The sequence below is a fragment of the Bubalus kerabau genome, chromosome 3 (assembly GCF_029407905.1).
Source record: "Bubalus kerabau isolate K-KA32 ecotype Philippines breed swamp buffalo chromosome 3, PCC_UOA_SB_1v2, whole genome shotgun sequence".
Taxonomy (NCBI): domain Eukaryota; kingdom Metazoa; phylum Chordata; class Mammalia; order Artiodactyla; family Bovidae; genus Bubalus; species Bubalus kerabau.
In genome coordinates, this window is record NC_073626.1 from 59,200,019 (window position 1) to 59,213,320 (window position 13,302).

General features: G+C 35.7%; 1 protein-coding gene across 4 annotated transcripts in view; it reads right to left on the reverse strand.

Annotated features, from left to right (window-relative positions):
• Nucleotides 1-2,093: 2,093 nt before the first annotated feature.
• NAB1 (NGFI-A binding protein 1) overlaps nucleotides 2,094-13,302 on the reverse strand; it is a 54,530-nt gene continuing 43,321 nt past the window's right edge. For 2 of the 4 annotated variants that reach the window (XM_055571920.1, XM_055571921.1), the window contains 4 exons: nucleotides 10,539-10,628; nucleotides 8,738-8,900; nucleotides 6,196-6,312; nucleotides 2,094-4,643 (listed from right to left, as the gene is read on the reverse strand). In XM_055571920.1, the coding sequence (XP_055427895.1) occupies nucleotides 4,555-4,643; nucleotides 6,196-6,312; nucleotides 8,738-8,900; nucleotides 10,539-10,628 (459 nt within the window). In that variant the 3' untranslated portion in view covers nucleotides 2,094-4,554. Of the gene's footprint in view, nucleotides 4,644-6,187; nucleotides 6,313-8,737; nucleotides 8,901-10,538; nucleotides 10,629-13,302 lie in introns of all 4 variants that reach the window. The other 2 variants (XM_055571922.1, XM_055571923.1) reach the window with 2 other exon arrangements.

Here is a 13,302-nt window from a genome sequence, read left to right on the forward strand (position 1 = left end):
AGGGGTTTTTAAACCAATTTTGTAAATGGAACCAACCGATTATTCATAGTTCCCTAAAAATTGCTAAATTTACAGACAGAAAAAAATTTATAAGATAAACTTAAAACACAGTAAGTTTTCAGATTCTAACTTTAATAAGTTGATAATGAATTTACAAAATAAATTTCTGATTAGCTTTTTTTGCACAAAAAATTTAAAACACCATAGAGGTGGTTTTTTCTTTTTAAAAAATTTTTCGTAGGTCAGTAGAAACAGAGGCCAGAGAAGAGATGTTAAAGCTGCAACTGCTGCATACTCAAAGAAAAACACTACAATTAGCTTTTGATCGCTTCAATGTAAAATAAGAATCATCTTGTAGAGCCACTAAGAATCAACAGTAAGGTTTTCTGAAATTAAACATATTTACAATAAAAAACAAATTTCTTGACATTGAATCATTCTTTTATTAAGTCTGGAGGCCCACTTAAGATTATCTCATTTATGAGAACACCCACAGATAGTAACAAATAAATAAGTCTGTATTCCCTGAAACACCACCCATGCACACAGCTGGACCATAAGGTGGTTTTTAGTTAAACAGCAGCTACCATATTTGGTCTTATGCTTCAAGCTGTTACAAACACAAAAATGTTTGCTCAACTCTAACTTCAGCTATTTACTGATGAATTCCCTTCCTGTAAGAGACAGACCTCCTGGTTTCTCTAGGTGGCTACCTCGGTTGATTGTCTTTTGAAGAGTCAGCGCAGTATCAGGTGAAGTCACAAGCACAATGCGTCTTGTGTCAGTAATACTTAGACGTTTGAGTAGCCAAGTGAGCAGACCACGTTAGGCAATTCCTTACATGCTTATTTAGGCTTCAGCTTTTAAACTGTAGAGGTTCACTAGGTGCTCATAATCACCAAATCCTAGAGCTTTTCCCCAGGCGGTTTTACTAATTAAGGACAGGAAAAAGCGTAAGGCTTAATACTGAGGCCTAGTTACATTAACACTTTGCAAATATTAATAAGTTTGCAAAGCCTTAGATCCTGATGTTCCCCCTTTTTATTGATTTAGTTGGCTAGATACGGTGGGTAGTTTTCAAAATGTCTTTGTAACCTTCTCATTAAGTGAGAACAATATAAACCAAAGTCTCTTTCTGACAGAAGAGTCAACTGAGTACCTGTCTGCCAAAAACTTCATAGAAATGCACGCAGCTGACAGTAATATTCAGTCTTAACACATTAAGCCACTGCCTTTTCACAAGTTCAATGGGACTGTCGAAAGAATGATTATCCATGGCAAGCATTATTTTGAAGCATTCAGCTTTGTAACTTAAAAAAGTGACCTCCAAATGAAATGCATGCCCACCACAGCTTTCTAGGCACACCCCACATCTTTCCAGTCCTGGCTCATCGCCAGCCTCACTCACTCAATGTGCTTTCTTTCACCTGTAAAGCATTTACTCCCATAAGGCCTACTGAACACAGAATTCACTTAAATGTCAGTTCCTTATTTATCCCTCTGTAACACAGTGGAATCTGGATTTTATCTGAGTGACAATAATTCCCATTCAACTAGGTATTAGGTTCCCAAAGGGCAAAGTTCACGTCTTACATATATATATTTTTTCCTGTGGCCTCCACCCTCACCCGAGCCACTGGCTCTGCACTGAAGCTATTAATCTACCAAACTAACCCATTACAATTTCACAGCAGGGCTTTTGCTAATTCTCTACCACAGGTTAGTTCAATTTCATATATAGCCCTTAATACTGAGGCCGAGTCACATTAACACTTTGCAAATATTAGTATGTTTGCAGTCTTAAGTCCTAATGTTCCCCCTTTTATTGATTCAGTTGGTTAGACACGGTGGGTAGTTTTCAAAATGTCTTTGTAACCTTCTTGTGAGAACAATATAAACCAAATTCTGACAGCCAGCGTAAACTGAGTACCTGCCTGCCGATAACCTTACAGAGATGAAGGCGGCTGACAGTAACAGGCTTAAGACAGAAGCCCCTGGCCCTGGCACTCAAGCCCAGACCAAACGAGCAGGGAGACAGGCAGGCTAGAACTGCTGCGAAGAACGCTATGCAGAAAACTCTATAAACATAGATGTGTGAGGCACAGAAAGTCTTTATTGCCACAGGAAGCAAGTGCACTCATCCCACCTCACCGACAGCTTTTACAGTCACAGAAACGAGGACTTCACATAATAAAGCACAACACAAGACTTGGAGAGAAATGGTCCCTTGGACTATATTGGCTGTAATACTGAGGTAACCAATTGACCTTGTTCAGTGAAAATACCTCTAACACAATGAAAAAAATCGACTAGTTATAACATCCAGTTCATATATACAATTCAAATAAAAATATATATTATTTGCTTCAATGTATAGCAAGTTTAATACATTAGTGTTTACAAAATAAAAACTGTATTCTACTGAAATTTTTCTTGTGCTTCCCCCTTACCACTAAGCACGAAAAAAACCAGAAAAGGATGATACTTAAGGAAACTTATTCATGGATTTAAAGATGCAGTCTGTCTGGTCGTGAAAGACAGATAAATATTAGTTGGAAGATTACCACATCTTTAAAAATTGTTGCTTATTAAAATCTACAAACTTGAACTGTAAGACACAATTAAAAAAAACCCACAAAATTTCTCAAAATAGATTAGAATACAGGAAACGTTTCATGAAACTACTGAGATACTAACCAGTTCTATGGCTAATATTAAAAACCGAACAATCTATGTAAATCATATTCATACTATTTCTACATACAGTGAACAATACAACCACAATTATCAACCTCAAGCTAGCAACAAAGTTGCAAGGTCCATAAAAAGCTTCTTCAGTGGGCAAAACACTATGGTACAATTAAAACATTTAAGAAGGGAAAAAAGCCTTTTAATAGTATAAAAGTTGTTTACTGGTGTTTCTACTGTAAAGCTATTCTACAAATCAACATGAAAAAGGAATTATATACGTGACAGTGATCAGAGACGACAGTGCAGACACTTCATCTGACATCTGGCTGATGAATTTTAATATAACAGACTGTAACTTAATATTTTTATTCAGTTATGACCCAGAGCAGAACTGAAAACAAAAAACACATATTCCAAGTCAACACACTCTCCTGGGCAATCTCTGGGTTTAAATCTGGAGGAAGGAGGTAAAGCTGTCAAAAATCTTCTCTTAAACCAACAGAAAAATATACATTGGTAGAAGTAGTATTTGTTTTTCACTGTGGATTCCAATGTGAAATTCTGGTAAGTATGCAAGTATGTTATTAACATTTAAGCACACTCTCATATATATGTATATAGCCCACTAACTAAATAGGGAGAATTAAAACAGATCTTCAAGTTAAAATGAGTTTTAAGAAAAAACTGCATTCATAAATCCGAAAAGTATACAAAAATGAAATTGTAAAATAAATAATGAATATAGGTGTTAACTAAACCTCCATAGAAATATGCCTGCAAATGTGGATGCACCGGTCGTCCACAACTGTGAACAGTTTGGATGGGAATATGTTCCCCAGGGAGAACCATCTAGCTTCTCTGACTCTGGTATGCAGGAAAGGATTTTCTACGTACAGGAATTTCTGGATATAAAACAGTGCTTACTCTACTATATATATAGCCTTTGTCAACAGTCATCATTCTTATCACATTTAGGGTTAACTTACTATGTCTTAATCTACATAACACATTCTGAAAAAACAATGTTTAAGTCAAGGCTTTTATGCATGAGTCCATTGTTTCAGGTTCTCTGTCCAAGGAGCAGCTTCCTATTTTTGTCATACTTTAAGTAGCTATCATAGTACGCAACCTGGATCAACCAGGTAGGAGAGATTTTTCTACTCTATTGCTCATCTTTTTAACTCCACTCCAGTATTTATTAACTATTGCCTAATTATGCCAGTAAAAATGACATCTGACTGCTAAGAAATGAGACATTTCCTATTTAAACAAAATCAGTTTTATCAGGTATTAAAACTACAACATTTTCCTTGGCTTAAATTGAGTATCTGCTTTCCATTTTTCCAAAGTCATTACAACCTTGCCAACAACTACATCACTTAAACTTTTAAACTTTCTTTTTTATGATTGCAAAGATTCTAAACTCTGACATACAATAATATTTACGTAAAACACTTAAAGCAGACAATGAAATTTCAAGTAAAATAAACTTTATCCACATCTATTGGTCCAAACAGGTCTCAACACCTAGATTTTACTTCTATAAATTATACAAGTACATTGTACATTCTTAAATAGTGAATGCTTACAGTATTAATTTGTAAGCCTTTCCACATAAAATGACTTACACGGGAATGTGGATCAGTATTTCTGTTACAGATTGCAACATTCTCTCAGTTTACTCCTTTGAGGCTGTGGTTTTGTCTTCCTGGTTTCCACAGACTACTGTATCAGTCCTTATGCTTTGGCTATGAAATCTGTTTGTGCTGAATGAGGCAACATTGGTTATTAAGGCTTATTTCTATGATGGAGCACTATCCTTAACTCTGATGCCGTTTCCAGAGAACAGTGGAAGAACCACAGCTATCTTGAATCTTCAGGCTCTGTTTTGATGACTTTCTTTTCCAAAGTAAAAGCTGAGTGAGGATAGTCTTTTAAAATCCCAAGGCTCTCTGTAGAAAAATGGAAACAAAATATATTGATATTTTACATCAAAGGTCACAACAAGAACAAAAAGAAAACCCCAAACTCAAACCCCAAAACAAGCAGTATCAACTATTCGTAACTGCAATTCCGTACAAAATTTTTATGTTTATAAAATTGTGGCTAAGATTTTGGATTCCGGATTTATACTCCATTTCTACCAATTCCTAGCTGTATACATCTCTAGGCAAGTTACACATCTCTCTAAGCTTTCGTGTCTTCATCTATAAAATGTGGATAGGATCTATCTATACACGGTAGTATGAGACCTAAATTACAAAACGCATGTAAAGCACACAGCATATAGAACCTACTGATTTTTATTTAATGCTTGGTCCAAAGTGATAAATAAAATATCTAAAATAAAACTGGTCGCTCACACACAACAAAGTTACTGGCCAAAATATTTACTACCAATGAAGACATGAGGCAGAAAGTCATTTTTCATGTTTAAACACAGGACTGCTTTTAAGTTTCTCTAGTCACAAAACCTTAACGTGGGAGAAACAGGGATAAAAGAATGAAGATTCTATTTTTCATAAGGACTCATTCCTTAAGAGTTACAAGAATAATTATTTAAACCTCAAACACACACTACAGAATGACAATAAAATGTAGTATTTATTTATGTGAAGTATTAATACTGGGGGATACACACATACGCATATACACTTTAAAGAGGATTCTAGAAAGGTAACCAACATTTATAGCTTATCTGAGATTAGGAAGTTGACTTTATGAATTTCCCTCTCTGTACAGAAATTCAGCATACAAAGAGTAATAGTAGCTACCATTTACTGAATTCTTATCAGCCAGGCAATTCATATAGGTTATCCTGTTTAATCCTCCTAACTGTTCAGTGAGGCAGAAATTATGTTTTACAGATGAGACAACTGACTTCAAGTGACTCCTAAAGTTACTTTAACTCAAAGACTGAACAATACTGGATTTTTTTCAAATGGTGTTGGTCTCTAATACCTTTACCTCTAACTCACTTTACTTGGATAAAAACATGAAAACACCAGACTATACGAGAAACAGTTGCCCTTTTATGGAGTTCAGTTTACTTCTGAGATACAAGTATCACCCCCCAAATGCAGCTGCATGAAAAATTCAGATTTTAGAAAAACACAAGTGGTTTTCTTAGCATGACAGCAAACATATAATCAATCAATTTCATATTATGAAAGGCTGGAAAAGGGAATATGATATCTAAAGCCAGTCATTTATTACCTGTTTTACAATCTTGCATAAAACCACCATTCATGTAACAGGTAATCAAAATAATCTCAACCTTAAAGAGCTTTTCCCTGTCTATTTTTTGGAATATCATGTTTTCAAAAAACAAAACAAAACTGGCTATTAATATGGCAATCTGTTATTTCCAAGGTGAGAAAACTGACCAGTAACAGTATTAGCAATGACCCCCTTTTAAGGAAGGATAAATAGAAGTTAGGAGATTAAAATCAAAATACAGTTTATTCAAGTATTACTCCCTCTAATCACATCCTACATTTTCACCTGATGAGTGGGACTTTGCCTCACTGGAGTAATGTCTACTCAGCTCCCCATCCACCACAAAATGATGGGGTTGTCTGTTCTGTAAATTAGGCATTCGGAGATTCAAAGGTCTTTCTCCTAATGAAAAGAAAAAAAGGAATATGAATAATTAAAAATGCATCACGGCTTTCTTAAAAATAAGTTTCCATGGATTGCCTCAACACTCCTTAAGAAATAAGTATGGAAAGTCAACAGGCACTGAAGAATTTAAATGCTAGCTGGAGAAATATTTAAGATAATAATTTAGGGATAAAATGGCAATTCATGCTAGTCTCACAATTTATTGTTCTGTCAGGACATTTCGACAAGCTAATTACAAATGAAACAAAAGACTGAGATTTCCAGGCATTTTCTTATTAGTGCAACCATTTTACCAAGGTAGGTCATTAACCACATAATAACAAATACTATAGACACAGAAATCTCTTCTGTGGCTCAGATGGTAAAGAATCTGCCTTCAATGCAGGAGACCTGGGTTCAATCTCTGGGTTGGGAAGATCCCCTGGAGAAGGCAATAGCAACCCACTCCAATACTCTTGCCTGGAAAATCCCATGGACAGAGGAGCCTGGTGGGCCCCAGTCCATGGGATTGCAAAGAGTTGGACACGACTGAGCAACTAACACTTTCACACACAGACACAGAGATGGTCAAGCCAATTGCCAATTACTAGAACAACAGCAAAACCTATGGCAAAGCCAGGAAAAGATGCAATTAGCACAGATATGGTAAAAAATGTCTCATACACCAAATCATATTCCCTACCATAAACCTAAATCCATCACACTTAGCAAACTGCTGCCCTGCACTGGAATATTCTGGCGTCACAAATGAGAGTAATCAAATCTTTCATTAATGTCTTTGATTCTTAACTCTCGGGCTTCCCTGGTGGCTCAGATGGTAAAGAATCAGCCTGCAGGGCAGAAGACCTGGGCTCGACCCTTGCATCAGGAAGATCCCTCAAGGGAATGGCGACCCACTCCAATATTCTTCCCTGGAGAATCTATGAACAGAGGAGCCAGGTGGAGTACAGTCCACGGAGTTGCAAAGAGTTGGACACAACTGAGTGACTAACATTTCTTAACTCTAATCTTAACTGTTAAGGATGACTGCAGAAGTTAAAAAAAGACCTCCACTGAAGTTTCTGTAATATTTTAAAGGAAGAATGTTCTTCACCACTACTCTGATCTGCTAACGTGTAATGTTTTACTCTATAGTTGAAGAAGGCTGGTTAGGATGGTATTCCTATTTAGAAATCTTACTTTTTTAACTATAGTTACCACTCTCTAAAAAAGTCTAACAGTAATACATAAAAAAGTTGCTTTTCTTCAAACACTGTCACTATTTCAAACTAGAGGATCTATTCTGATACTTGGATGCTATCCATCTTTCTCCAGTCAAGCATAAGTTCCAAGGGAGCAGGGTCTATCCGACTTACTGCTACAGTTTCAGTATCTAGAAGTGTGGCACACAGGAGGTATAAACAAATATTTGCTGAATGAGTGAATGACAGTCACTGGGAATTTTCTTCATGTGTGGATACAAATGAAGTAATTTTAAAAATGGTAAAAAAATAATCACGAAGCAAAGCCTTTTACATCTAAAGAGTTTAAGAGAACAATTTCCAAAGTATATGCCACACAAAGTATCTTCACAGAGTCTATAGAACAATGTGAAGCCTGAAGATAACATTTCTACAAGTCTTTCCCTTCTTATACTCTCTTCAAATCTCAATTTTGTCATAGTATTTTAGACACAGTTACCACCTTCTCTGAGGAGCCAAATGTTACAAATTTCAGACAAATCTGCTTATGTAGTCTTAAAAAAAATACAGTTTTAGCCTTTCAGAAAACGATCAACATCTCCCATGGAATTCATTTCTTGAGAAAAAATGATCGATACTATTTACATCTCCCATTCCCATCCACCCTCTACGAAATACACGTCAGTTACACGGGCCAGCTCTTGTTTAGGGCTGTGGTGCTAGGGAAGCCTACTGAGAGTCCCTTGGGCTGCAAGCAGATCACAACAGGCCATCCTAAAGGAAACCAACCCTGAATATTCACTGGAAGGACGAATGCTGAAGCTGATGCCCCAAGACTTTGGCCACCTGATGCAAAGAGCCAACTCACTGGAAAAGACCCTGATGTTGGGAAAGACTGAGGGCAGGAGGAGAAGGGGATGACAGAGGATGAGATGGTTGGATGGCATCCCCGACTCAAAGGACATGAGTCGGAGCAAGCTCCGGGAGATAGTGAAGGATGGGGGAGCCTCTGGAGCGCTGTAGTCCATGTGGGTCTCAAAGAGTCAGACACAACTTAGCAACTAAACAACAAGGTTAAAAAAACTACAAATTAAAACTGCAGGAAGAATTCTTTCCTCTTTAGAAAAAGGGACAATTTAAACATTTTGATAGAGAACTCTAATAGCATTTTTGTTTCTTTGTTTCTGTTTACAGTGCACTGAGCAGCTGGCACTAAAGGCGCGGTCACTCTAAGGATGTACCTTGCCCCTCAGCGCTGTCTGAGGTCACGCCGTTAGGGCTGTGCTCGTCTGAGCTCTGCCTGTACAGCCCTGCAGACAGTCTTCTTTCGGCATGCTGCAGTCTGTCATAGCCAGCTTGGGTGCAGAGGAACTCCATCTGCTTTGCCATCACCTTTTCAGGCTGCTAGTAAGTAAAGCGAAAATAAAATAACTAAAACATCCTAGATTTTTTAATGGTTTAAAGATGCCAATTTCAGACTCCAGCAAATATATTTAGTATTCATTAAAATTAGTTCACACTTCATGTGGTATACATGTTCCATAAATATGCACTGATGTCTATATCATCATGTTAAAACACAGAATGCTGGATTTTGTACAAAAGGAAAAAAAAGCTTTCTGCTCAATCCTATAAAGAGAATTCCATTCTAGTTCAAAAGCAGAATAACCTTAGCTTTGTCTTCCAAGGTACCAAGTCCTTGTAAAGATTTTTCTTTTAAAAAGAACCTCAGAGCAACAGCACCATCTGCTATAAACTGCTTCTAACACAGGGTGAAATCTTGGCATTTTTATTTTAGGATTTGGCACTACACAAACTCCGATATGATGACAGTATGTTTGGGGGAGAAAAGGTGTAAAACGGCTGTCTAGAAGAACAAGACAAACACACCTCCCACTAAAATTAAACAATGCAAATTAAGCAGAAAAACCTCAGTGCCAACGAGGATCTTCATCTTCATCATGGAATGAAACTGCAGTGTTTTCCAGCCACTCATCAAATGACATGTTTTAAAATACACAATTAGTTGGCTGACATATAAATTTATCTGTCCCTTCTCTAGGCACGGTTCTAAATTACCTGTGTGTGATATTCAGAGCACTGTATTTGTGCTATTTTGCCAAGGAGGTAATAGTCCAAAGGCACAGAAATGAATCGCTGCCATGCTACACAGAAGATTCATACATAGGCGGCTCATACAAGGAATGTGCTATATAAAATTAGTTACAATAATCCTGATTCACAATAGCAAAAATCAATAGGTGAAATATGCTAACACATAAAATTACTCATAAACCAGAATAAAAGCTTACACTATTTTTCTCAATCAAATAAACCAGATTAAAAGGAATCGTAACTTCTAATTCATTTATTAATTAATAAAATTTCAATAAGATTTCTGGAAGAGGAAAATTTATTTTTCATTTTCTCCACATGAAAACACAAAACTTGGCACCACTAAATCTGACCAAAAGCAGATTGGTCATTAGAAGTGAGAAGATCAATAAGAATAAAACCTACAGTACCTACTAAAAGGCAAAAATGACTTTTAAAAACGTTAATTTCTGTGTACACAATAAAATTACTTAGTAGTGAAAGCACCTGAAAGTACATATTAGTTTTTTATTATACATGAATTGAAATGATTCAACAATAGCAACAATGTTGACTATTACTATTTTACTGAGAACTAGAATTGTTTTATCTCACAGCTATAATACACACAGAGTCAACATGGCTGTTTTCCTGGTATCAAGCTGCTGCTTTGGAGTTTTCTTAAGTAGAGAATCTGTCTTACTTCCTACAAAACTTCAAAGAATAAACAAGTAGCAGATACTGGGTTCTGCTCACAAAGCAGACCAAACCTAGCTGCTACTGCTATCCTGTTGATACAACTGCGGATCAGATGACATAGTAAAAACAACCAGGAATAAATTTAGTCTTGGGATGAAACTGAATCTAAAACTGAAGCTAGCTGAAGGGGCCACTGAGTTTTTAACCCACTGAAGCGCCTATGAAGTGTTAACTAATAGCTGACGTTACCTGTGAGCTAAGAGCAGTGAGCTCCTCACTCTTAGCTTTAGCTTGCTGGAAGAGTGTCTGCACAGAGTCCTGGAAATCTGGAAACCCATCCTGTGGGTCAAAGAATATGTACTTTTTACTTTAAAATAACCATATTACTGAAAACTTAGAAGATGAAGCAAAGAAATCCACCTTAATCCTGATACCTGAATAATCAAGATTAAGATTTTAACAAACAATACTTCATTTCAGTCTTTCATGGTACAATTAATTACCTTATTTCCACAGTTGCAACCTCAATAAAACATACATGTTAAAAGATAAAAAAGTTTATACATTCACAGTGTTTTACACTGAAACACAGATTTTATGATCACTGATAATAATTATATAACATTTCATCTGATGGTCTGACTGTTTAATCATCATCTTCATATTGGACATTTAGATTATTTGCCTTATTTTTGGTTTTATGAAAAATACTTTCATGGAAATAACATTTTCTATAGTTCAGATGATCTAATACAACAGCTTACCAGAAGTGGAACTGGTACAAAAGGATGATCATTTATGCCCATCACATGTGTTCCTCAAGCAATGTATGACAGTTTTCCTCGCCAGTACTGGGTGTTGTTTTCTTAATTTTTGCCAATTTATATTTTTGTTTTGATAGTCCAAAAAATGTAGCTACACTGAATATACACTTAGATTTTACTTTGTGATTTCTTCTGTTACTATACAATTCAAAAGACATTCTCTTTTGGAGATTTGAGAGGAACTCAAATCTACCCAACTCAAATCTCCCCTCTAGTTTTCTAAAGCTTTAGTCTATTGTTTCTTTCGTTTTTTAAATGTTAACTCTCTAACCTATCTGGAATCTATTTTGTTACACGTAATGTGGTAAAGATCCAAAGTAAACTTCCAACCCAGATTTCTGCAGAATTCTTCCAGGCTGACTTAACATTTCTCCTTTACCATTTCACATGACAGACAATGAGGTGAGGAATCAGAAAGACCTGCACCTGTGTTCTGGTTCCACCACCACTTACTAGCTACATGACACTGGATGAGTAACTGAACCCTTCTGAACTTTAGTTTCTTCATATGGAGAATCAGGATAAGAGAACCTATCTATCAGGGCTGTTGTGAGATAAAGCAAATGAGATATTGCCTTTAGCATACAATAACTACTGAATAAATGTATCAGTTGGTATTCTTATATATACTTATTTATATCTATTCTTATATTAAGTAGAGTGTACTTGGGGCACTCTACTCTTGGGTAACACTTCAACTTATTTCCATTTTATACCATACATATATACATATTATATACATGCAAATCCATTTACTAATTTTATCAAATTTCTTTGCCTGTTTAGTGCTCCATATAAAATTTATAACCACAAACATCATGATAACATGGTTTTACTAACTCTACTAAAAATTACTCAAGAGATCCTCACAGATATTGTTATTAACATCCAAAACATTTTTCTCCTTGCTTGATAAAGCTTTATGTTTGTAGGGTAAATAATGAAAAACTAAAGTTGTTATATAATAACAGCAAAAAAAGATGTAATAATAACAAATTATTTATACAATTTCAAGTATGAAACACTGATTCATATTTTCCCCATCAGGGTCTTTTCAAAAAATTATTTCTCCTCCTCAAATCTCATGTTTTCAAATATTGCATCTACTAAAATTCATTTCCTAATAATTATTAATAATTGTCCATTTTAAAAAAATTCATAGACATGAAATAAAGTATTTTAGAGTCAAGAGAAAATAAATTTAACATCTTGAAATAGTCTTATGTACCTCCATGGTGGGTTGATATATAATCAGCCTTTTTAAATTAAGAATAGCCACCTTTCTACGCCTGTACAAGACCGAGGACCCTGGGCTTAAAGGAATACATAGAATACAATCATTAACTGAACTAGAATGAATTTTATACAAGTGTATATAATTTAAATGAAAAGCACACTTTTCTTAGTCATTCCACTTTTCACCTAAGAATTTATTTAGACCTAAAACCCAGCTTTATCTTTAACAAATCCTCCTTTAAATTCAAAAGTTCAATGAGGTAAGCCAGCAGAAAATAACATCCGTAAGAGCAGCTATCATTTTTCAGGTGCCTACAATCAACCAGTTTCCTAACTATGTTCTGTGTTTTACTTGTATTGTCTCATTTTATCCCACAAACGACCCTCGAGTTCCCTCATTTTATAGCCACAGACACTGGCTTCAAAGCCTATGTCAGAACCATAAAATCCTTGAGTTGCCACCTTTGTGAAACTAACCAGAGGCATTTATTTCCTTTATTTTAGAAGACAGATACAAAAAAATAATACATTACTATGATTTATGTCAAAGAATGTCCTGCCTATGTTTTCCTCTTGGAGTTTTATAGCAGCTGGTCTTACCTTGAGGTCTTTAATCCATTTTGAGCTTTCTGTTGTATATAATGTTAGAGAATATTCTAATTTCATTCTTTTACATGTAGGTATCCAGTTTTCCCAGCATGACTTATTAAAAAGACTGTCTTTTCTCCACCTTATAGTCTTGCCTCCTTCTTGCAGAACTGGCCATAGGTGTGTGGGTTTATTTCTGGGCTCCCGACCCTATTTCATTAATCTATTTGTCTATTTTTGTGTGTTAATACCATACTGTTTCGGCTACTGTAGCTTTGTAGTACAGAACTACCTCATGACCCAGCAATGCCATTCCTGTGTATATATCCAAAAGAAACAACACTAATTTGAAGATACATGCATCC